At 45.0% G+C, this 25951-nt stretch overlaps 2 protein-coding genes across 2 annotated transcripts in view; one reads left to right on the top strand and one right to left on the bottom strand.

Annotated features, from left to right (window-relative positions):
• Window positions 1-448: 448 nt before the first annotated feature.
• Window positions 449-19776, bottom strand: RPAIN (RPA interacting protein). Its single transcript, XM_073670544.1, has 7 exons — window positions 19566-19776; window positions 19308-19490; window positions 16434-16506; window positions 9704-9812; window positions 9567-9630; window positions 3043-3180; window positions 449-583 (listed from the first exon to the last, which is right to left on the bottom strand). Exons 1-7 carry the CDS (start codon window positions 19638-19640, stop codon window positions 554-556), a joined length of 672 nt encoding a protein of 223 aa, XP_073526645.1. The 5' UTR covers window positions 19641-19776; the 3' UTR covers window positions 449-553.
• A 3050-nt stretch (window positions 19777-22826) lies between these two features.
• The window catches only part of NUP88 (nucleoporin 88), a 36005-nt gene continuing 32880 nt past the window's right edge, over window positions 22827-25951 (top strand). Inside the window, exons 1-3 of the mRNA XM_073665253.1 lie at window positions 22827-23106; window positions 25142-25311; window positions 25620-25745. Coding sequence (XP_073521354.1) covers window positions 22888-23106; window positions 25142-25311; window positions 25620-25745 — 515 coding nt within the window. The 5' untranslated portion in view covers window positions 22827-22887. The remainder of the gene's footprint in view (window positions 23107-25141; window positions 25312-25619; window positions 25746-25951) is intronic.

Below are 25951 nucleotides of genomic sequence, written 5' to 3' on the forward strand. Positions count from 1 at the left end.
TCGCCTCATTACAGGACTGGCTAGAATGGAGTCACTGCAGTGAGGAGCCGGGTCATAAGCTTTACATTATGAAAAGCAATAAAAAAATGCAAAAACCCTACCTGCACAATACACCCCCCCCCCCCCCCCCCCCCCAACATCCAGTAGCACATGACACATTAGCCCCTTCTGCAGCCCCACACAAGGAACATTACCCCTCCTCCTCACCAGTACCCCAGTATGCATCACCACCCCCTTCCACATGTAAGCCTTCTCCCACCCCACAATCCTGCTCAAGTAGCATCCCCTTTAACGCACAGCGCCTCCTCCCCCCACCCCACAAGCATGCAGTCCCACACAAGGAACATCAACTCTTTTCATATGAAAAGAAGGGGGCGGGGGGAATCTCAAGTGGAGAGTTTGCTTGCAAGGTCATCTGCCACCCTAATATCAAACTCACGCAATGGAGTAAAATGATAAAGCTTTACTTTATTAATAAATATAAAATATACAAAAAGAGGTAGAGCATAAATAAAGATGAGACCTTTTAACCACAGCACTGAAGAAAATCCTTTCAAATTATTATTGCTACAGCATCGCACACCTAAGCAAGACAAAAAGCACAGGAGTGAGGTTAGGGAGAGACAAAAAACAAACAAAAAAAAAACAAAAAAAAACATATATATGATTATACCATAGCTCCTGAGCAGGGGAAGGGGAGACGCAACCGTGCAGTAGTGATACACAGCATCAAGCATAATATCTGGCAATATCTGACTTGATTTGTATTGAATACACATTTATTTTGTTGCATCTTGCTTAGCCAACCATAACCCTAGTATTTTCTTTTAAGTATAGGCTTCGTGTCTTTATTCAATATGGCTTAACCAGAGTGACCACCATTGCATTACCATGCGCCTGATTACTGGGTAATCTTTTGAATTATATCCACCCCTTTGACATTTTTTTTCTCTCTCCTTTAAATGGTTTGTAAATGTGTCAAATTTTTAATAGTTATATATTTCACAATTGATGTGCACTATTCGTCCCATACAGCCTTCTCTTTTCCAACCATGTTCCTGCATAGTCAGAGAGCGGGGGGCACATACAAGATTCTCAGCACAGGGACTTCAATTTTAGGAGTCTTTCACACGTCTGTTTTCAGTACGTGTGGTGACAGTTTCCACATGTACTGGAGAGACACTGACACGCATTCAAATCTGTGTCTGTGAACATAGTGTGTTTCCAAGTACAGAGTGTCCGTTTGCTCCACACGCCGACATGTCAGTTTTTTTTTTTGCAGATTAACGGTCCGCAAAAGTGTCTCACGCGGAACACACATGGATGACCGTGTGTCAGTGTGACACGGACCAGCGCCTGGGAATCAGTGCTACAGTTAGCGCTGTTCCCAAGTGCTGAACGCTGCCCTCATCATAGTTCCCTGCCAGTGCTGCGATCAGCACCAGCAGGGACAATGATGAGGATAGTCTGATCCCGCTGTGTCCCTGTGTAAAAAGACTTAAAATAAAAATCCTTATACTAGCCTGTCCAGAGATGTCCCCCTCTGCAATCCATGTGACTGATCAGCAGAGGAGCCGGGGAGAATAAGCCGCTTCTGTGAACATGCCCTGGAGCAGTGTCCTGTCACTCGCTCAGCTCCGGGGCCCACTCTCCTCGGCTCCTCTGCTGATCGGTCGCATGGATTACAGCAGGGGACCTCTGGACAGGCTAGTATAAGGATTTTTATTATTTTAAATCTTAATAAAACACAGGGACACAGCAGGATCAGACTACTATCCTCATCATTGTCCCTGCTGGTGCAGATCGCAGCGCTGGCAGGGAACCATGATGAGGGCAGCGTTCAGTACCCGGCGCTTGGGAACAGCACTAACTGTAGCACTGATTACCAGGCGTTGGTTCGTGTGATCCTGATGCGGCACACCTTGACATATCCGGTACTAGAAATATATAGACTTGTGAAATCGGCCTTATTACAGCACCTATTAAAGGGGTTGTGCCACCGTAAAGGAGATACTTACACATCTGCTTAAGTGTTTGTTTTTTTTGCAATTTACAGTTCTTAAAAATTATGCTCCATTCAAGGCAACCTTTCATCTTCTGAATTAGTCCCCTGGCATTCAGGGTTGAGTGGGTAAGCCAAACGTCTGACTCTTCAATTTCGATGACACTGACTCCCTCATACATGGCTCATGTTTAAGAGATACATTTCCTGTAGCACAGATTCATCTCAGCTAAGAGTCTAGACCTTTAGATCAGGAATAGGATAGACATTTATAGGACACTTCATAACTTTCCCAAATTCTTATGAAAAAATATTCCCCACAAACTGCATAGAACTACTGTACCCAATTATATATTTTAGTAGTTGGAGTCAGTCCATTTTATACAAATTCAGACTCCACCAAAATGGACACCGACTCCATAGCCCTGCTGGCATTATTCTGTCTGCGAGCTTTACAGTGCATCCCAGGGCTGTGCATATGCAGTTCCTGTCATCATAAAGAGTTCCTTCACCTCCAGCATGTGCAATGATTAGTCAGATGCTCCCCGTACTTACACAGCTCTGTCAGCTGTGCGAGATCAATCTGCTTTATCTGTGAGCGGTGTCAGACCTGTGAGCATCACTACAATCGCACTCAAAGCTCTGACAGCGTGCGCAGGTAAAGCAGAATGATCTCACTCAGCTGTCAGACCTGTGAGTACAGGAAGTGAGTGTTTGCCATCACTGCACACACTTCCCAGCATTCTGCGTGCGCAGGGAGCTTCTCACATACATTGTGCACGCTGGAGGATCTGACAGGAACTGCACATGCGCAGCCAGTGTGATGGACGGATTAAGATCGCAGATGGACCATTTCAGAATATGAAAGGTTATTTTTTATTAACCAAATTAACACATTTTCAGCTTAATTAAATGCATCCTTTATGATGGCACAAGCCCATTAAAATGTACTTTGTGCGAGGGAAACTTCCATTTAATCCACCCCAGGTACACACACACACACCTTTATATTTTTTTATAAGCCGTAAGAAGTTACTTACAGAACAGCTCATGAACATACTGGGCATTCCTCCTTCCGCTCCCAAACCCGCTGAAAACACTGGTTGCTCACTGCAGCAGCTGGCATGTGCCGATATGTTTGCCTCCAGTAATGATTGTAATTTTTCATTATTCATACCCTTAGATTGAAGTCAGAGTTACAAGTTAGTAGGTAGACCAAGTCTCTAAGGTCACTTCCACTCAGTATCTGCAAGCCAAACCCAGTTATGGTCTTAAAGGGAATTGGTCACCAGGTTTTTGCTACACTGAGATCAGCATAATGTAAGGGGTAGAGACCCTGATTATACTGATTTTGTCACTTACTGGGCTGTATGCTGAAGTTTATAAAATCCCTGACTTATGTACTGCAGATCTACTGGTTATCTGAATGCCGATCTCTGTAGAATCCCACCCACATCAGACTGGCAGTTTTCTGTGTATACAGTGACTAGTACTAAATAATTACTACCCTTTATCAGCTTACAGGAGAATAACCCTTTAAAAATCTAACCTTTATTGGAAAGAGAAAATATATAAGACGTAGTTATTTACAGGTAACGGGATTTCTCAGAGCTCATGACGGCACCATGAAGAGAGGGGGTCTGCCCTTCAAGGACAGGAAACCTACAGATAAAAAGGGCGGTACCTCTCTCCCGCATCAGTTGCTTACAGAGCACGAGAGGACCTCCGGATTAACAACAACGTCTAACATTACTACTATGCTCATCAGGAACACCTTGTGACTACATATAAATAACGAAAAATGAGATGTGCAAACCCACATGTGAAGGGAGGGAATGTACAGGTGCCGTCATGGGCTCTGAGAAATCCTGTTACTGGTAAGTGACTACAGATCAAAAGTTTGGACACACCTTCTCATTTAAAGAAGGTTCTGTATTTTCATGACTGAAAATTGTACATTCACACTGAAGGCATCAAAACTATGAATTAACACATGTGCAATTATATACTTAACAAAAAAGTGTGAAACAACTGAAAATATGTCTTATATTCTAGGTTCTTCAGAGTAACCACCTGTTGCTTTGATGACCGCTTTGCACACTCTTAGCATTGTACTGTACATCTTTTTTCTTACCCCATGACGGAGAGAGTTGCAGAAAGATGTATCGCTAAGGGGGGAGACACAGCTTCCAGAACCCTTCTACCAAAAGTAAGGTCTGAAGAAGAGGCTAAATCCAGCCAATAGTGATTGAAGGATGTAGAGAGGGAAAACCCATGTTGCAGCTCTACATATCTGTTCTATTGAGGCACCGGCTCTTTCCGGCCAGGAGGTTGCCACTGCTTAGTTGAGCGAGTTTCCAGTTTCTCCAGGGGGGAAATCGCTTCCCCACACGAGTATGAAACTGATCGCATCCTTACCCATCTTGCTTTTAGAAGAAGCTTTTTTCCCCTCTTTTCGAGGACCCTGGAAGCATACAAAGAGCCCCATCCTACACTCCTGTGTTGCCTCTAGGTACTAGGTTAGGCACCTTCTGACATCTAATGTATGAAAGTCTCTCTCTCTTGTTCTTTGGATTGGGGCAGAAAGAAGGGAGGGTGGTGATCTCCTGAGACCTATGGAATCTCGACGCCACTTTTGGCAGGTAGGCTGGGTCAGTTTTAAGAGTAACTTCATCCTCCAAGATTTATGTGAAGGGAGGGCCTGCAGATAGCCCTCACTTCTGCACGTAGAGTCAGGCACTACTAAAAGCGCTGCCTTAAGGGATAGGATTCTTAGAGATGCATCTGACAATGTTTCAAAAGGGGGTCAGGATCTAGCTGATGCCTTAATGAATCTAGATATCCACCGATCCCTGGCTAGGTCAAAATTCTCAGCCAAGAAAACCATGTCCTCTTTGGCCAGAAGGGGAGGGGAAGGCCGGCGCTATCAAGATTACTCTTGTTTAGTCTTCCCTGATCTTTCTCAGAACTGCTGTCGGAGGAAAAGCATAGGCTAGAGGTTGACTCCATAGGATCATGAAGGCATCCAACGATATAGGGTCCCCTTTAGGGGGTGGGAGTCTAATGAACAGACAGTGTCTATTTTCTTGTTCTGACTGTTGGCGAGTAGGTCTATGGAAGGACGTCCCCACATCTCTACAATCTGATTGAAAAGCCTTAGTTACTTACTGGTAATGGGATTTTTCGGAGCCCATGACAGCACCACGTGAGAGGATCCGCCCATCAAGGACAGGAAACCTACAGCTTAAAAAGGGTGGCCCTCTCTTCCCGCCTCAGTTTAGTTAACAGAGCATGAGAGTACCACCAAGGTTAATTATAACAAAACAATCACATTAAGTACATTACTTCTCATCAATTTCCCGCAAGGGTGCACCAAAAGAAATCAACTCTACGGGAGTGCACAACACCAGTGAAGGGAGAGAATATAAAGGTGCTGTCATGGGCTCCGAAAAATCCCGTTACCGGTAAGTAACTAAGGCTTTATTCGGTCTTCCATGACAGCACCACGTGAGAGAATTACAGAGACGAAAGAAATTAGAGAGGGACCACAGCTTGAAGCACCCTTCTCCCGAAAGTAAGATCTGCAGAGCCACCCAGATCCAATCTATAGTGCCTATAGAAAGTAGAGGGAGAAGACCAAGTGGCAGCCTTACAAATTTCCTCAATGGAAAGCCCCGTCTTCTCCGCCCAGGAGGTCGATACTGCTCTGGTAGAATGCGCCCTCAATCCCTCCGGTATCTCTTTATCCCCCGAGGAGTATGCGAGGGAAATGGCCTCCTTGATCCATCTAGCGATTGTAGCCCTTGAGGCCTTACAACCCTTTCTAGCCCCCTGATAGCAAATAAATAGGGACTTCTCCTTTCTAAAGCCACGTGATACTTCTAAGTACCTTAGTACGCACCTCCTAACGTCTAAAGTGTGAAGCCTCTTCTCCTTTTGATTTTTGGGCGGAAAGCAAAAAGTCGGGAGAACTATCTCCTGGGTTCTATGGAATCGAGTGGCCACTTTGGGAAGAAAAGCCGGATCAGGTTTTAATATAATCCTATTGTCAAGAATTTGCGTAAATGGAGGGCATATTGAAAGGGCCTGTAGGTCACCAACTCTCCTGGCTGAAGTTAGGGCTACTAACAGGACCGTCTTTAGGAAAATAATTTTGGGGGAGACTAAATCTAGTGGCTCAAGAGGAGGACTGGTCAAGGCATCTAAGACAAAATTCAAATCCCAGGGAGACATCTTTACTTTGGTAATGGGTCAACACCTAAAGGAAGCTTTTATAAAAAGGGCTATCCAATAGTCATCTGCAATATTGGAAGAAAATAAAGCTCCCAACGCCGACACCTGTACTTTCAAGGTACTGGTAGTGAGACCCAATTCCAAGCCCCGCTGCAGAAATTCCAGAATTTTCCCAATAGGGGGCCCCTCCTCCACCTTAACTTCTGCAAAGGACAGAAACTTCCTCCAGGTCCTGGCATAAATGCGGGTGGTAACAGGTTTTCTGCTAGCCAGGAGAGTATTCACTACATTTGCGCGGAATCCTTGTTGGTCAATAACACCCTCTCAAATTCCACGCCCTCAAATGTAGACTCTGTGTTGGAGGATGGGAAAGTGGCCCCGGAGTGAGGAGGTCCGGAATCTCCGGAAGAACCCAGGAGATGGACATCTTCCGGAGACAAGGGAACCACGGTCTTTGGGCCAGAAGGGGCATACGAGTATCACTCTGGCTCAGTCTGCCCTGATCTTTCTTATCTGACCGAGTCAGCAGAAGTGTCTGCCAAGAAGGCGGCCGCCCCTTTCATTACAGGGATGGATTCTAATAGTGTCCCTAGACGTTTTCTCTCAGTTGTGTTTAACTGGTCCAGCCAGACCATTAATGACCTTGCCGTACATATACCCATCGCAGGTTTAACCTCCCCCTACGGCTTCCCATGATCCCTTTAAGAAGGTGTCCGCTTTTTTGTCCATGGGTATTTTAACATGCCCATCTCTTCAAATGGGAAGAGCAATTGCCATGTCCAGTTTTGGCACCTTGTCCCAAAAGAAACATGCAGGGTCATCAAATGGGTATTTTCTTTTTGGAGATAAAAGGCCCTTTCTTTTGGGCCTTTTCCACTCCTTTCTAAATCAGCGTGGACTTTTTCATTAAGTGTAAAGACCTTCTCTTTTTGTTCTAACCCGCTGAACATCATGTCCTGGACAGATCTTTTGGGATGGGAGTCCATCAGCCCCATGGTGGATCTGACGGCCTTGATGACACTGTTTCCTCAACAGGAAAACAGCTCCGTCCGCTTCTATCCCTAGAATCGGAAGCATCTGAATCTCCCTCTGAACTACTAGGCCAAGATTCAGGGGATATGTTTTTGGATTTGTTATGTCCCCTCCCCCCCTTGAAGGGACCTAGTGAGGTCTTCTACTTGCAACTTTATCAGGGATCTGAGGCGAATTTCAGGGTATCCCCACAGATAGTCTGCTCTATATAAGAGCTGCAGAGTCTCTCGTTGCCGAGTCAGTCTGGTCGGGCTCGGCTCCAACGATGATTCTTCTTTCCTGGCACCCCTCAGGTATGCCTTCCTGTACAGGCAAGGACAGGAAACCAACTGATGCGGGAGAGAGGTAAAGCCTTTTTTATCTGTAGGTTTCCTGTCCCTCTCTCTGTGGTGCAGTCGGGGGGGGGGGGGGGGGGGGGGGGGCCACGCACAGCGAAAATACACATAGCATACAGAGATGGATGCTCAAATGTATCAAAAATAAGTGATACAAATTTCATATTGCATGTATTGCCGCAACCCCCCCCCCCCAAAAAAAAACAAACACCCCAGACAGAAATTTACAACAGATTGTCCAAGAAAAAACCTGCATCTTTCACTGTATGAACCTAAAGTACAGCCCTGCCTATCCAGAGGTTCGCACCCTAAAAAGTTATGCCAATGGGTTCTTTTAAAGACTAGATAAAAATTATATTATATATATATATATATATATCTCTAGTATAGAGCAGTCAATAGATATAAGGGCCTTTCAAATGAGTTTATACAGTGAAAGAACATATTAAACAAAGAATCAAATCAAACTACTCATCTGTATTTCTTACCATGTATAGCCTCACAGATCGTTAAATAGATTGATTTCTTGCTTTGTTTAATATGTCCTTTCACTGCATAAACTCATGGACACTAGTTCTATATGAAAAGGTCCCTAAATCTATTGACTGCTCTTTTTATTATCTAGTATTTAATAGGATCTGAAGAGGTCAGCCGGCGCGCCAACCTCCGTTGATAGGCAGGGCTGTAGTTTAGGGTTATAGGTAAAAGATTCAGGTTTTTCTTGGGCAATTGGTTGTAAGTTTATATTTTTATTTGTGGCAATATATACACACATTTTTAGATTACATCACTTATTTCTGAGATCTCTCTATAATTCCAACATACTAGAACATTTCAGCATATACAGGCGCTTCTCACAAAATTAGAATATCAAAAAAGTTAATTTCAGTTCTTCAAAACAAAGTGAAACTCATTATATAGAGTCATTACAAAAACTGATCTATTTCAAGTGTTTATTTCTGTTAATGTTGATGATTATGGCTTACAGCCAATGAAAACACAAAAGTCATTATCTCAGTAAATTAGAATAAAAAAACAACTGCAAAGGCTTCCTAAGCGTTTAAAAAGGTCCCTTAGTCTGTTTCAGTAGGCTCCACAACCATGGGGTGGGGCCTCGACCAAGTATTGAGTGGATTTACTGAACATGCATATCAGTAGACTAACATTTCAGATTTTCATAACAGCTTGAAAAATGTTTTTAAGTATTCTAATTTACTAAGATAATGGCTTTTGTGTTCTCATTGGCTGTAAGCCATAATCCTCAACATTAACAGAAATAAATCACTGTTTGTAATGACTATGTTTCACTTTTTGTATTGAAGACCTGACATTAACTTTTTTGATGATATTCTAATTTAGTGAGATGCGCCTGTATCTACATTTTAACCATTTCCAATAACAGCTTTTAAAGAGTTATTCTCCTGTAAGCTACACGGTGACTAGGCAGAAATCTGCCAATCACTGGTGGAGGTTATGTTGTCTTTTTCCTCTCTCCATATGTTTACTAGACCCTTAGTAACAAGTCAACAAGCTTCCCCCCCTATATTGCACCTCAAGTGACTGGTCTGTTGCAGTTTTTTTTTTTTTTTTTTTTAAATGGATGTTTTCTGTGAAATAGAGCAAAGTACATAAAGTGGAGGAACTTGACAAGTTCATGCTGCCTGAAGTCTGGCAGAATGGTCCACCATAACAATGTATCACAAGTCACGTATGAGATTTTCCTTGTTGCCAATAAGGACACATTAAAAAGATGGTGCCATCACCCTGGAATGGATGAACTCTAATCTTGTTAGGTGTCAATATTAGCACAACTAAAGTTGGCATATTATCCCAACTACAACTGACACCATAGACGCGCCAAGATTACACTGGCTTGTTAGAAACATAAGACAATGACCAAAAGCTAAAAAGGTCTAAAGATGTGCATGAAGCAAGTGTAAAAATGTCAGAAGAACAAGACTTACTTTACAATTGATGTACACTCCACACTGACACATGACAAAGCAGCTTGTGATTGTTAGATAATTCCTGCAAACATAAAGATTATGAACAAAGGCATTATCATCAGATCTGTGGCTTCCCTTCAGGTCTAGAGGCCTACCTATTACAGACAGGGCACACCACTTCATTTCTACCGAGTCCAACTACAGAATCCAGACAGTCGTTTTCAAACTGAACGATGCTTTCAATTTCTTCAACCATTGCTTGCTCTGCAAGGAAGGAGGACCTCAAGTAGTATTTAAGGATTATTAAAATGCAAAGATGATCAGGTGAGACAAATGTATCACACTCAGGACAAATACAAAAACTGGCCAATCTTCAAGACCGTTATTGGGAGAAAGTAATTTTTTGCATTCAAGAAGAAGATTGCCTTTAAAAGGTAGACAAACCCACCGCTTAAAGCCCTGAAGATTTTTTTTTGTCCCCCCCCCCCCCCCCTCCAGTCTTCAAAAGGGCGATCACATTTATTTTTCTTGCGACAGCCACATTTTTTGGCGTGTTTTTGTGGGATGAGTTGTATGGCAACATGAATGGTTTCATTCAAAACTAGTGAGTACTGAAACAGATTCCAGGTGCGGTGAAATATGTGGAGCCAATGTCACATTACCATTCCAGGAGAGGCAACTTTTGTTCAGGTTTCAATAAAGTAATGAATTTATTAATCCTAAAAGTAACAGTAATATACTTGTCACCTTGTACAAAATCCTCTGAAATAAATAAAGGAGTTGTCCACTGCTAGGACAACCCTTAATTAAAATTCCAGCGATGTTGGTGCTCACAGTCCCAGGGCTCATGTGCTGTGGAACGACATTGGGCGCTGGGCTCCACATCAGCATTGGAGTCTCTGGTCTCCGAACATTAAGAGGAAGTCAGATCAGCTGCAGCCCCGACAAAACATCTGAAGGCGGTGACCGTGACGTCCGTGCTGATTGGGTGCCTGGCTCCTGTGTCACAACAAATCGCCCGAGAGCCCCAGGGAACGCGAGGGCAGACATCACTGGAATGGTACGGTAGCAGAGTATAGATTACTAGGAAACCCCTTCTTTATCAAAAGGTTTGTCCCAGATAAAATAGAGGACAACCCTTTTAATCTGGTCCTTGGAGTCTGCTATGTCAAAGTAACTTCTGCACATAGACTTTAGATATGAAGATATTGCAGTAATAGAAAACCAACGTTTAGCCATTTTTATTGAATGATTTTTTTTTTTTTTTTTTTGATGTATAGAACAAAAATAAATAGAATTAGACTTACCGGTAATACGGTTTCTAATAACCCACCACGACAGCACACAGGAGGATGTAACCCCACCCTAATAGGGACAGGAAATACGAAGAGGTTTAAGTAGCCCCTCCCACATTCTCCCTCCAGTGTTATTACAGAGGACCACAAGAGTATAGATGCTTCAAATTAATTTTTATTTCTACTGATCAAGCTGTCGTAGAAACAATAAGTGAGGGGGAGGGAATTACCCATGCTGTTGTGGTGGGTTATTAGAAACCGAATTACTGGTAAGTCTAATTCTATTTTCTCCAATAACCCCCCACGACAGCACACAGGAGGTATACCAAAGATATACTAGGGAGAGACAATAGCCTGAAGGACCTTCCTTCCGAAGGCTAAATCTCCAACAGACACTACAGACTAGACCTAATGTTTGGAGAAAGTATGAATTGAAGACCATGTGGCAGCTCTGCAAATCTGTTCGATGGATGCGCTGGCTTTTTCAGCCCAGGAGACAGATATCGCCCTTGTAGAATGGGCCTTAAGCTTTGCTGGAGGAGGTAGATCCTGGATCTGGTAAGCCTCTGTAATCGCCCTCTTAATCCAGTTGGTTATTGTGGATTTTGCTGCTTTCTTTCCTCTGTTTGTACCTTGTGTATGGACAAAATGGGAGGAAAGACAAGAACCTCTCTTCTGTTTGCAGAAGATAGTGCAGTACTATTCTCTGAAAGTCCAGAGTGTGGAATTCCATCTCTTTTTTGTCTTTTGGGTTGTCAAAAAAAGATGGAAGGATTATCTGAGATCTGTGCAAATTTGAGACCACCTTAGGTAGAAATGAAGGGTCAAGTTGGAAAATTAGACGATCTTTCAGGATTCTCAGGTAGGGTTCGTTGACCGAAAGGGCCTGTAGTTCACATACTCTTCTGGCTGTAGTTATTGCCACCAGAAAAGCAGTTTTCCAGGTCAGCCTGTCCAGTCTTATGGTTGATAAGGGCTCAAAGGTTAACCCTTCGAGAACAGTGTTAAGGTCCCAGGGGGGAACCAGGTCTGTTACTCTAAGGTGGATGCGGGTGGCTGCTGTCAAATCTTCTCACCCACTGATGTTGCGCTAGTCTTTGATCGAAGTATGAACTTAACGCCGCTACCTGGACCTTAAGAGTAATAGGTCTGGACAAAACGTCTCAGACCTTCTTGTAAAGAGTCTAGAATCTGAGCCACATCAGCCCTATGAGGGTCTGGGCGAGTGGGTGCACACCACCTTAAAAAGGTTTTCCAGATCTTATGGTAAATGGTGTTAGTTACAGGTTTCCTGCTCTTCTGGAGAGTTTTGATGACTTTCTCTGAGAGGCCTCTTGTTTTTAATATAGGGAATTCAGAAGCCAGGCAGTTAGGTGTAGTCTCTCAGGATCCGGATGGTGAATCGGTCCCTGGAGAAGGAGATCCTTGATGGGAGGAAGGATTAGAGGGCTCTCCACACTCAGACTGATTAACGTTCCGAACCAACTTTTTTGGCCAGTGAGGGGCCAATAGGATTACTCTGGTCCCTTCGGTCCTTATCTTCTGCAGGGTTTTTGAAAGGATAGGTAGGGCGGGGGAGGCATAAGCTAGTTTGAATTCCCATTTGTAAGCGAATGCGTCCACGCAAGGGTAGTTTGGATCCAGGGAGAAATATTGAGGTACGTTCGTGTCCGGCGAAGAAATCTACCTGGGATAGCCCCATCTCTCGACTAAGATCTGGAAGATGTCCGAGTTTAGGCTCCACTCTCCTGGATAAATCTTTGTTCTGCTTAAGAAGTCAGCCTGGATATTGACAACCTTTGATATGAAGAGAAGACAAGGATAGAAGATGTTCTTCGGCCCAGGAGAATATTCTTGCAGAGATTGCCTTTAAGCTTTCGTATCTTGTGCCCCCTTCATGACAAAGGTGGGCTACCGTGGTGATATTGTCTGAAAATATCTGAATGTGAGATTTCTGGACCAGAGGCTCTGCTGCTCTGAGGACTTTATCTACGGCTTTTAGTGTTCTGAAATTTGATGAGTGTTGGCTCACCTCTTTGGTCTATATACCCTGGAATAGCTCTTAGGAGACCATGGCTCCCTATCCCTTTTCGCTGGCATCCACGTTTATGGTCACCAGCGGATTCTGGATCCATGGTACTCCTCTGTTCAGATTTTTTCCGTTCAGACACCAGAATAGAGAGGTCCTTACTCGTGGTGGTATAGGGATTCTCCTGTTCAGAGACCGTGGGGATAAGTCCCAATTCGTAAGGATGTGGGTCTGTAATGTTCAGGTATGCGCCTGAGCCTAGGCCACCATCTGAATACAGGATGTCATAGACCCGAGGACCGACATGCCGTCTCTTAATGATACTAATCTTCTGCTCCTTAGGACACTGATTTTTGCTGATCATGACCTGTTTTTTGTTTGGGCAGGAATGACATCTGGCTGTGGGAATCCAATAGTACTCCTAGAAATGTTTTTGTCATGGAGGGAACCATATCTAATTTACTAACCAGCCCAGAGATGATAGGATCTGAGTGGTCAACTGTAGATGTTCTTGGAGTACTGGTACTCAGGGCCCAATTAATAACAGGTTGTTGAGGTATTGAAATGTTCTGACCCCCAATATAAGCCATGACTTTTTTAAATATTCGCGGGGCTGATGAAATTCCAAATGGGAGAACATTGAATTGATAGCGGACCATTTGATCCCCCTGAGCCACTGCGAATCTTAGGAACCTCCTGTGAAGTGGATGTATGGGGATGTGGTAATATGCATCCTGGAGGTCGATTGTGGCCATGATATTGTACTGTCCTATCAGGGGGACCATCGACCTGATGGATTCCATCTTGAACCGCTGGTAGTGGATATACTGATTCAGTGGCCTTAGATTGATAACTCGGTGTGAGCCATTTGGTTTTTTTATTAGGAAGAGTCTGGAATAATGTCCTGTGCCTATCTCTCTTGTAAGAACCAGGGATATCACCCCTGGGGACAATAGGTCTGCAAGACCGGATATCAGGGTGGCCTGACGACTCAGAGAGGAGAGCGGTGTTAACCTTATCCTCTCTCTGGAGGATAGGAGAAATTTATTTTTACGCCGAACTCGACAACCCTCAGGACCCATGGGTCTGAGCAGATTTCTTTCCACTGAGGGAGAAAATTCGAGATGAGGCCCCCCCCGACTGTCCTGACGTTGGTTTTGGGAGAGAAAAAGATTTTTGCCTCCTCTACCATTTGGGTAGCTCCATTGTCCTGTTTTGCCTTTACCCCTACATTGAGGGGTCTGCTCTTGGGAGGGACGAAAAGGCCTCTTCCTCACATGCCTAGGTTCCGGGAGGGCCTTCTTGTCTGAGGCCTTCTCTAGAAGATCATCTAGGGCTGGCCCGAACATGTATTTCCCCTTAAAGGGGATGGAACACAACTTCATTTTTGATGCCACGTCGCCGTTCCAGGATTTCAACCATAGGGCCCTTCATACAGAGTTTGATAGCCCAGATGCTCTTGCCGCCACTCTCACGGATTCTGCAGAGGCGTCTGCTAAAAACCCCGTAGCTTTCTGTAGAAGCAGTAGGGATGCCAAGATGTCTTCTCTGGGGGGGTGCCTGAAACTAGGTGTTCCTCTAGTTGATCTAGCCAACGAGCCATTGATCGAGCTATGCCCGTAGAGACTGCGTTGGTGCTTAATAGTGTTGCTGAGGTCTCCCAGGATTTTCTGAGTAGTCCCTCCATTTTGCGTTCCAAGGGGTCTTTTAATTGAGAGGAATCGTCAAAGGGAAGTGTGGTTTTCTTTGCTACTCGTGCAATTTGGATATCCACTCTTGGGACTTCAGACCAGCATTCTGTCGTCTCACTGTCTACAGGAAATTATCCCTCAACTCTGTAGGGGTATTTAATCTCTTTTCTTCTGGAGATTCCCACTCCTCTAAGACTAAGTCCCTAATACTCTGGTGTATAGGGAACACCAATTTTTTTCCTGGAACGTAGCCCCCCCCCCCCCCCCCCCCCAAACATCTAATCCTGTACTGTTTGGGGTACTTTTTCTTACTCAACCTCCATAGTTCTCCTTACTGTCATGAGGAGTTCCTCCAAGCTATATGATGGAAAGTAATATCTCTCTCATTGGGAGTTATCAGGGGGTTGGACTTAGTTCACCTTCCTCTGGAAGATCTTTCGAGATATACATCTCCTCTTGACAGTCTTCCTCCCCTCCCTCTGGTGGGCCAATTTTCCTCTTTTTGGCTGCTGAGGGAGTAGCTGTAGCACCCCGACTAGGTGAGGGCATAGGGAGAGTGACCGAGGCCAAGGAGGATTTGATCTCCTGACGTACAATCCCTTTATCTCCTCCATTAAGGAAGGTTGTTCCTGCCTGATAATCTTCTCCGTACAGTCCTTGCATAGGGGCTTTCTATGGGAGGACGATATTTTTTTTTTTTTTGTACAGATGGGACATATGCGTGATTGTTTAACTTTTTCTCCAGATGCAGGTTCCTTGCCCCCCCTACAAGAGAGGGGAGCTATAATCACCATTTCCTGGATCTGGGAGATGGACTATCAGTGCCATACTGACTGGGACCGGACTAGCGCTGGGCTCTACAGATGCAGAGCGAGAAGCTTCAACAGACATGGTTTTGTCCTACCTGTAGATGTCTTCCTGTCCAGGGCTCCTTTTATGGGCAACGGGACCAGTGCATCCCTCTGTTTAGAGGACTCCTCCCCTGGTGTCCAGGTGAAGATTTCTGATCACCGGCAGCATCCCCCCCCCCCCCACATAGCTTTTTGATGCGGTCCACAGTGGAATGCAAACTGCCAGAGGTGACGTCATCATCCACCGCCCGGCGTCCGCTCTACATCCTGGAGCCGGCATAGGAGGAGGAGGCAATGGACCGGAGAGCTCAGAGAGGCCTCCGGTCAGAAGATCCCGCAGACCTTGCCTGAGAGCGCAGACTGCAGGAGGGGGTCCCGAATCCAGAGGAGACGACAGGAGCAGCGCCTTGAGGAGGAGAGGTAAAGACCGCTCGATCCTCCGCTGCCCGGCTAGTAGCTTTCCCCCCCAGTGCCTGTCGCCAGCCCAGCACACCGGGGATGACCTCTTCATCCCTGATGGGGACAGGAAATAACACTGGAGGGAGGATGTGGGAGGGGCTATTTAAACCTCTTCGTATTTCCTGTCCCTATTAGGGTGGGGTTACATCCTCCTGTGTGCTGTCTTGGGGGGGTTATTGGAGAAAACACCCTACAGCACATTACCAGGCAATGATCTCAGTAGCCATTGCAAATGAAAACTGAACGTCCCACCTGTTCAGTCGCTGAGCTCACCAATTGCTTGTCATTCTGTCAACATGACATCAGCTCCAAAGTCAATGCCAGTCTCTGGCGCCGCTTTCCATATCTAAGGTTTTTTTTTTTTTTTTTTTTTTAAATCATAACAAAATGCACACAGAGGCTAAGACTCTGATAGGTAGAAACCTTTTTAAGCCTCACTCAGATGTCTATGCAGTATTTGTCTCCCCCGCCACAGGTTAGGGGGAAGAGACAGGGGTGAGGTGTGCAAAATAATCAGCAAAGGTCAAAACAGTTCAGTAGCCAAGAATTTTGAGATTCACCTTCTAAGAGAAGCTCTTGCTTGATTTCTTCAAGAGTAACCATCTCATCAGGGTCCCGTAATGTACCAAAGATCTAAAAGCAGTAATAGTTAAAATATGAGGCAATATCAGTACAGACCGCCACAAATCTGAAGAACCAACTTCTATATTGTCTCTGGATTATGACAAAGTAAAAGCTTAATAGAGTTTACTAAAAGTATGGCTAATCAGCCGACATGGGCATGTGAACGCAGCATTAGCATCCGGCAGCAATTTACAAAGTGCGTGAAGATAAAATAGAAAATGTAATGCCAGAAGAATGTTGCAGTATGTTTGCAATTCTTGCAAAGGGATTACTAGGGACTACTCCAGTATTTGTTGAGTGCGTGAGCTGTAATCAAGATGACACAAATAAAGTCATGGATGTGGGCCCTTCACAGGACGACAGCCGTTTTGCGTGGTATACACGCTTCTACAGGTCCAGGTTGTACCTGGACCCGTAGACAGGGCTGTGGAGTCAGTAAGCCAAACCTCCGACTCAATTTCCACAACTCCAACTCCTTCATACACGGCTCATGTTTATAAATTTACTGTACTACAGATTCATCTCAGCTAAGAGTCTACACCCTTAGATCAGGAATAGGACATTTCATAGCTTTCCCAAATTCTTAGGAAAATTATTCCCCACAAACTGCATTGAACTACTGTACCCAATTTATTATATATTTTAGGAGTTAGTCCATTTTATACCAACTCCACCAAAATGGACACCGACTCCACAGCCCTGCCTGTAGAAGCGTGTATACCACACGAAACAGCTGTGGTCCTGTGAAGGGTCCACATCCATGATTTTATTTGTGCATGAATAAAAGAAGATTTTACCTCTAGCGGAGTGCCACCCCGTGCATTTCTCCTCATATGTATTCTTATGGACTTCTCGTGGATGGTGACGCACCTGCTGATGAGGGTGATTGCTGCGCTCCGCAGCAAAGGTACACTTAGCACACGTGGTGCTGGTTCCTGACTTTTGTAATCAAGATGTCAGAGCTGCTGCGCCCAGTGATTTTATGGGGTTAAAACCTGAGACTGAACTGCAACACAGTGCCATTTACAGAAAGAGGTATTCCCATGCCAGACATTTATAGGACAGCCGCAAGGCCTCGCCGCCCCCCCCCCCCCCCCCCCCACTTCCCACCAGTGGAGAGGCAACAGTACGTCTTGCCATGAGGTCTTTGCCGTAAAAAAACGATTCCATATCCATAAGACTACTGATAACTTGTTGATTGGCCAACCATCGAAGTTCTAGCGATCCCAAGATCAGGGCTGTGGACCCCTGAGAACAAGGCTCTGAAGGCCTATCCTGAATAGAGTGGAGGTCAATATGCTCAGCTTCCGCTCCATTTATTGTCTATGGGACTGCTGACTACAGCGCCAAGCTATTTCCAGTAGCACCAAAGGCAATGAGCAGCACAGAGGTTAAGAATGCACACTTCCTCACGATGTTCAAGTTGGTTCCTTATTCATCCAGTTTCTTATTCAGGGATGAAGTTAGTTTCTTATTCAGCAATTTCTTTTTTCCTGTTTTTTTTCACAGGTTTAACAAAAATATAAAAAAAAACCCTACAATAAAATACAATACAGCGAGGTGCCCTGATGTGACTGTGTAAAAGCAGCTAATAGAGTCTAAAACTGGTACTGAATGGTGTTATTGAGATGGTTAAATGACTTTGGCCCACTGATCTCACACTGCAGACACAGATCAGGGTGCCCCACAGCAAAATACAGGTCCCTCTAGCCTGGCTCAGATGTGTTCTGGGCTTCAGAACTGGCATCAAAGTAGGCAGACAGTCAATTTTGGTTATTTTAACATGTAACTGGTGTTTTTTCAGGGGGCCACTGATCATTACATACATAGTGACGGTCCACATCAAATTCAGGTCACTCCAGAAAGGCCCAAGTGTGTTCTGGGCATCAGAATGGGCAAATAGACACTTTTCACAGATTTAAATATGTAACCGATGATTTTAAGGGGTTAAATGACTTTGGGCCACACTGGTGTGACCTGAATTTGATGTGGACCATCATGATGTATGTAATGGTGGTGTGAGATCAGAGGCCCAATGCTATTTAACCCCTGAAAAAAAAACAAAAAAACAAACAAACAGTTACTTCAAATCTGTGAAAAATTGCCATTTGCCCATTTTGATGACAAAACACATTTGGGCCAGGCTGGAGTGACCCGAATTTAATGCGGGCCATCACTATGTCATGAAGGTGTGAGATCAGTGGCCCAGAGTTATTTAACCCCTGAAAAATACCAGTTACATATTCAAATCATCAAAATCAACTCTGCCCGCTTTAATGCCCATTCTCCTGCCCAGAACTCATTTGGGCCAGGCTACAGGGATCTGAATTTGATGTTGAGCACCCTGACCTAAGTGTCTGCAGTGCTAGATCGGTGGCCCAAAGTCATTTAACCCTTTCAATAACAGCCTCCAGTGACTATGCTTAAAAGGAGCTACAAAAGCTATAAAAATGGGCACTTCGCTGTATTTTTTTTTTTTTTTTGTTAAAACCTGAAAAAATTACAAACAGCATACCAACATCAGCATGGTCACAGAGCAGCATTCTCAGGGATCCAGAGCTCTGACCACCAGGGTCCCAGGTGGGTGGGGGGGGATAAATTTCACTATGGAGTTCTGAGATTAGTCAAACAGCGATCATTAGAGCTCCCACCAAAAAAAAAAATAAATAAATAAACTAAAATTAATTCAGAGCTGCACATCCAGCCCCTATCTGACAGCTGTGTGCAGACAGGACTGCCATCAATGTCCCTGTACAAGGAGCAGGTCATGTCAGGACGCAGACCCCCACTACAAGGAATAGGCAGGTTACCTGGGAAAAGAAGTCCTTCTGCCGCAGAGATGGGAGACTGCTGCTGTGCATCGCCTGCCATTCCTCCTCCATCACCTCCTGCACAAGGAAGGAGCCTCCAACACCTGCACAGATCCCATCTCCAACCTGGCGGAACCTGTCCAGCAGCCGGGAGCGGTTACTCTTCAGCCTCTCCACACATCTCTAGGAGGACAAGTCACGTGATCAGGTGGGTAAAGCGCGCACACACAGCGGAGACCCCGGCTACAGCGCCCTTACCTTCCTGTACGTCTCCTTCCATGGCGGGGTCGTTCCCTTGTACAGGGCGCGATGCTTCATTGCTGCCTCCATCATAGCACTTCCCCGTCCGGGCAGCTGCTGCTGTAACGCGCCAATGACCGATATTTAAATACCCGCCCCGTGTGATGACAGCGGCGCTCGAGCCGCACTGCATGCCGGTACTTGTAGTTTCAATAACTCAGCCATGTAGCACTAGTGTGCTTATTATAAATGGTCTATATATATCTGGTGATCACTGCATTTTCCAGGTGTACTGTAGGGGGCGCTAAGTGATGACCACATTAGTCAGATTTTACATCTGCAGTTCACTCTTCCTTCCTGATCTCAATGTCCCTTTTGTTCTGGCTCTGGGCATGCAGATCCCAAGGCCACATAAGGGGCATTACAACTCTGGGCGCTGCAGCAAATGACCCAGCTGGATTCCATGGACTGGAGTATGTCTTCAGCCTTGTAAAAAGAGCACCGCTACCGACCTATGGCGGTGCCTGGAACACCACATGTGGGTTTGAAAGTAGGGGGCAGATTAATCTGGGGGTTCAATCAGCAGGGAGTAAGAAAAGGATAGTACATCTTAGAGGGCCTAAACCGGAATGAGCAACTTCCAAAGTTGGAAAACAGTCCAGGTATGGGAAACATTGGCATATTAGCCCAGGGGAAGAGCGGGTTACCCAGAATGGGATAGAGGAGGATTGCGGTATAATATGTGAAGGTGAGCACAGCAGGCAGGGGTAGCCCCAATTGTGGGGTGCGTCAGAGACAAGTCCAACCAAGGAGTAGCAATAAGAGGGATATTTGAAAAGCTTTGCTCAATCCGGACCCAAGCTTTTTCCGTACCATTCATACACCAGTGCAGGATTCTACAGAGGTGGGAGGCTATATAATAAGATCTAAAATCTGGCGAAGCTATACCCCTCCCCCAAACACTTAGGACGATACAATATGGGTCTACGAAGGAGTTTACCAGACTATATGTACTTCATTTGAATCGAGGCAAGACTCCAGAAGTGCGTGGGAACCCCAATAGGAAGAGCAGGAATAATTACAAGATCTGAGGAAGAATGTTCATTTTAATAATTGTGCTCCTACCAAACCATGTAACAGCGTTTGTTTGTGTTTCCTCTTTATCATCGCAGATGTTGTTCTTAGAGGGCATTCATAGAATTTTAGGAGGAAATTATTTTTTATACATGTGCTTTGTCTACAGTACATAAACGCTTGAAAAATGGCATTATGTTTTTTCAGTATTTTTTCCACTTTGTCATTGCTTTCTACGGGTGAAAAAACGCTGCAAAAACACTGAAAGAAGTGACACGCTGCAGATTTAAAAAATGCTGCAGTTCTGAAATCAAGTCAGGAAAAAAACAAGCGTGTGCAGGAGATTAGATGAAATCTCATAGCTTTTGCGGGGACTGTAAAATGCAGCTTTTAATTTGCATAAAAAATGCAGCAAAAAAAAAAAAGCTGCATATGATCCATTGTCTGAGGCCACATTCACACACTCAGTATTTGGTCAGTATTTTACATCAGTATTTGTAAGCCAAAACCAGGAGTGGAACAATCAGAGGAAAAGTATAATAGAAACACGTCACCACTTCTGTATTTATCACCCACTCCTGGTTTTGGCTTACAAATATTGATGTACAATACGTGTGAACATGGCCTAAGGGCTCTTACTCATCTGCATTTAAAATAAAAAATCGGATTGCACTCTGACTAATGTTAGTCAATGAATCTGTGATTTTTTTCTCAGCTCGGATCGGACTGAGAAAAAAATCACAACATGCTGCGAGTGGCCGCATATATCGGATGAGACTCACCAATGCAAGTCAACCGTTCTCCTGCTGCTAGCGCTGCTGTCAGTGAGGTGGAGTTCATCGGCTATGAACTCCGCTCACCTTATTCACGTCACCGCAAGGATCTCTTCTGGATGCCAGGCTGAATGGTCACATCATGCCACCGTTCAGCAAGGCATCTAGATGTAGCAGAGATGAACTCGTGGGACAAATGGATTATCGCTGGACAGGTGAGGTGTTTTATTATTTTGCATTTTTCAATAATAAATGGGTACAGAGGGGGGGGGTATTTTTTTAAATAAAGGACTTTACTCTGCCTGTGTGTTCATTAAATTTAACTATGCGGTTAGTAATGTTGGGGGTGTCTTATAGATGCCCTCCATTACTAACCAGAGCTTGATGTCAGCTGTCAATACAAGGCTGACATCAACCCCAACCCTATTACCCCACTTTCCACCGCACCAGGGCAAGTGGGAAGAGCGGAGGCTAAGTGCCAGAATTGGCGCATCTTATAGTTAAAGGGAACCTGTCACCAGAAAAACAGCTATTAACCTGCAGGTTAACAGCGTTATTATGTTGCCCGGCACCTGGACTTAGCCGAACGCTGTGGGCAGAAAATTAATTTCCCCCGGTCCTGACTGACAGCCGAGCCCACTGCAGAGGAAGTGTCAGTCAGGACCAGGGGCGGGCAGGTTAATAAAGCTACTAAGAGCTGCAGATTAACCCCATATCTCTAAGGCAGTTATTTGGCCATGAATTGCCTTGGCAATTACCAGGAACACACAATCATGATCTCAGGGTGCCGATGAGGTTAAGGAGGGAGCGCCACACCATCTAGATGCCGTAGTCACTATTGACAACAGCATCCAAGGGGTTAAACAGCCATGCTGGGTGCCAACAGCAATCATGCCTGATCCGACGGGGGGGGGGGGTGTCAGCTATATTGAACAGCTGCTGCATTGTTACCTGTCTGGGGGGACGCTATTCACTTATATATCCGGTCCGTTTTAAGCCGTAATGGTGGTCACTAAGGGGTTAAAAAATGCCGCCGAGAGAAAATGCACCACGCGTGCACTAGGGGGCATCTGCTCCTGCAGAGGTGACGAGTCTTGTTTGTATGGTGGAAATATAACGCCCTGTGCTTGTACTCCTTGTGGAACTATCCTTTAATTCCCTGGAGCCTCTCTATTTTACAGCCACTCCAAATCCCACCGAACAGGGACTTTCATGGCATGCTGGTTGTAGTAGTCCCATAAGAGCAGGAGCCACGCTGGTGTGGTTAGCTATAGGCGGGAGCAGACGCTGCGGCTGCTGTTGGCGGCAGGTTTATAGCGGCGGCTCCATAGTGACCAGTGTTACACGGTGACTGATGTGTGGTAACCACAAGGTGAGGCGGGGCCGGGGCTGTCCACAGCGGCCTCCCTCACCAATCACACGGCGCCTCAGTGCCAGACCAGGCCGCGGTCGCTGGAAACTGACATCACAGCCGGGGCGGGCAGCTTGAAAACATGGCGGCGATGGGGAGTGGGGCAGAGGGATGGCAGAACGTGCTGAGTGAACACCCGCTTTTCGCCAAGCTGAGTGCGCAGACTGGCAGCAGGAGCTGGGCACAGCTGAAGAACCTGCTGTGTTGTGTGGACGGAGATCTGCTGGTCTGGAACCAGGAGGACTGCGCCTTCCACTCTATCCGACTGCGGAGCCTCAGTGGGGACAGCGGCTGTGAGCAGGTGAGAACCCTGCATTAGTGACTGGCAGCCCCCGTGCTCCGCCTGGGTGACATGACCGGACCTTATAGCCCCTAATACAGGCCAGGTGCGCACTGTTCTCTACCAATGGCCGACTGCCTGCCGAGGAGGGCCGGCTGACTGCCTGCCTGCCTGCCTGCCTGCCTGCCGAGGAGGGCCGGCCGCTTGCCGGGGAGGGCCGCCTTGTAGAAAAGCTGTGTTTTAGGCACTGTTATACTCGCTGTAGCAATTCCTTGTGTGTATTTTTTTTTTCTGCCACAGATCTAAAATATCTAAAGCTCACATATACTTGGGTATAGATTTTTCAGTGCAGAATCTGCACCTAGAATCCATCACATGGCCTCATAAATAAGTAATGAGGGTAATAAACCATGCACATGGGTGACTGCTGCTTGTCTGAGACGAATCTTCATCTGGAGCAGAGGAGAGTTGAAGTATAACTATAAAGCTCAGCACAAGTTCTGCTGTAACACATTCACCGATGAAGGATTTGTTCTGAGTATATACTGCTATCACTGTATTTATATATAGAAATAACAGGCCATTTGAACAATCAACAGCTCAGGAAAGTGAGTCATGATTAGGAGACCTACTCTGATAGCAGCAGCTGTTGAGATTTTGCAAGATTTATAACAACAGCTTGTCAGGAGCTGAGAGGGGAAGGGAGGTGAACAGCTAACTGCTGTATAGAAATCAGTAGGCTGGGATATTAGGAGTTAACACCTTCTGGAATGTAACTACTGTGGAATATAAAAAGCTTTGGTTGCAGGAGAATGACAGCAGGTAGAAAAAGCAAGTATGTTACAAACGTATTGTCATTTTGGCTACGTAAAACAATTCAATAACTTGAGAATTACCGTTTAATTCTGAGAACCTCTGTAAGCAATGTTCACACTTGGTGACAGTTCTGCACTCTCTTTTTCTGCAGTTTTTTTTTTTTTTTTTTTTTTCCAATGCCAAAAATCCACTGCGTTTCACAGTTCAAGCAAAGTGGATGTGATTTCATGAAAAAGTAAACCCACTGTGTGTTTAAGAGACCGATGAACTGTGTACAGGCTTAGATTGAGTCTAAAAAAAAATCATGTAGAAAGCACAATTGTGTTTTTTTTTTTTTTTTTTTTTTTAAAGTGCAGAATCCTTTTGTATGAAACCACAGACATATGGGGACATAGTTTGGCTCAGTTCTAAAGGGATTGTCTCAAAACGAATCTTCAGGAGAGCACTGCCTGGCTTTTGTTTTGCAGTGGGTGGTGCGCTCCTGAAGATTACAGTTCAGACAAGTGGGGTGAACCTGCTGGTATGAACTCGACATTCCCCCAGGCTCCCAGCGAGGAGCGCACAGTGACTGAGACTGGTCGGATCCAGTGATCCAGCCAACTTTAGAGTGATGGTCTCTCCTTACCTAGGTAACTGACCACACTGGGACTGCAAGGTGGCCGGTTACCAAGACAATAAGCTGTACGCTATCAAATTATAAATCCATCCGTTCTTGAGAATGGAGAGGATTTGTAATAAGGACTAAATTGCAAAGTTTCTTGTTTTTATAATCCCTTTGCAATTTTACATTAATCTTGATGAATTGTGTCCATAGTTTTGAGAAAAAAAAAGCTAGTCAGGGAAATAACTACTCTCAGGGGCATCCTCTTGTCTTCTCCCCACATATCTTGGCTTGATTAAGCTGGAGGGAGTTTATCGGACACTTCTCCCTGTGCCTGGTTTATTTGTGAGGCGTGACCCTGTCCCTGTCTAGATTTAGTGGGGTTCAGGCAGCAGGAATCTGTCAGGTTCACATTTAATTTCTGCAATTCAAAACTATTATGACAACCCTTGTCACAATGGTAATTGGAGGTGTCAGCAGCTACGGGGCCTGAATGCCAGATGTTGGGGAACAGTGGTTAGGACATGGATTTTTTTCCTTGTTGATCCTATAGATTTTTGTGAATGCAAACATTTATGTACATTTTTGCAGTTTAGAGGTAGTAAAGCTGCAGTGATTTGTGATTTCTTCATTCTTCAGCAATTGCTGTGTATCAACGCTCCACTGTTCAACGTCACTGAAGTTCTGCTGAACCCTACTCAACAACATATTGCTTTGATTGGAAGCAAGGGCTTGATGGTCCTGGATGTCCCTAAACGTTGGGGTAAAAATTCTGAGTTTGAAGGAGGCCAAAAGACAGTGAATTGCAGGTATGTGAAAATATACAAGTCTGCAGTCATTCTGTGTGACTACTGATTTGTGAATCCTCACTGCAGATTATCGAGTGGCGGTCATGCGACCTCAAGTGTGCGATATGCATACTCCCAGCCACATTCCGACTAGATGGCCATGGCCTCGCTCAATCCACTTGCATTGTATACACTTATACAATTTTTGTAGTGTTGCGAAAATGTAGCGTTATTTAATGCTCCTATACGATATGTTAGCAATCTATTGTGGCACATTTCTATTACTGGGCATGCATATCATGTTAAGTGTTGTTCTCTTTCCCATTTAGAACTATCCCTATTGCGGAGAGAATTTTCACCAGCTCCACCTCCTTGGTCCTGAAGCGGGCAGCATGGTACCCTAGTGAGACGCAAGAACCGCATCTGATTCTGCTAACCTCTGATAATACAATAAGGTAAAGGCTTGCTATCAGATCCCTGTTTCACTTATTGTTATGATCGACTGTTTTTGATTAAGTGATATGGCTTTTTTACACACAGAAATAAAATGTTAACCAAAAAGATACCTTAATTGGAGGAAAAGCAGAAAAGAAATGGGAGAGTCAGCTTACTGACATGGTGTCCTCTGACTTGGATAATTCCCATGCATGGACTTGTTATA

This window comes from Phyllobates terribilis, unplaced genomic scaffold (genome assembly GCF_046119375.1).
Source record: "Phyllobates terribilis strain yellow unplaced genomic scaffold, ASM4611937v1 Scaffold_2__4_contigs__length_985480577, whole genome shotgun sequence".
In the NCBI taxonomy this organism is placed as follows: domain Eukaryota; kingdom Metazoa; phylum Chordata; class Amphibia; order Anura; family Dendrobatidae; genus Phyllobates; species Phyllobates terribilis.

What these genes read in the sequence shown, in the direction of transcription:
- RPAIN (XM_073670544.1), bottom strand. Translation starts at nt 19,640, where the DNA reads ATGATGGAGGCAGCAATGAAGCATCGCGCCCTGTACAAGGGAACGACC. An exon ending in GGAAGGAGACGTACAGGAAG is followed by an intron (nt 19,491 to 19,565) that starts GTAAGGGCGCTG and finishes TTGTCCTCCTAG; the next exon opens with AGATGTGTGGAGAGGCTGAA. An exon ending in AGAAGGACTTCTTTTCCCAG is followed by an intron (nt 16,507 to 19,307) that starts GTAACCTGCCTA and finishes TACTGCTTTTAG; the next exon opens with ATCTTTGGTACATTACGGGA.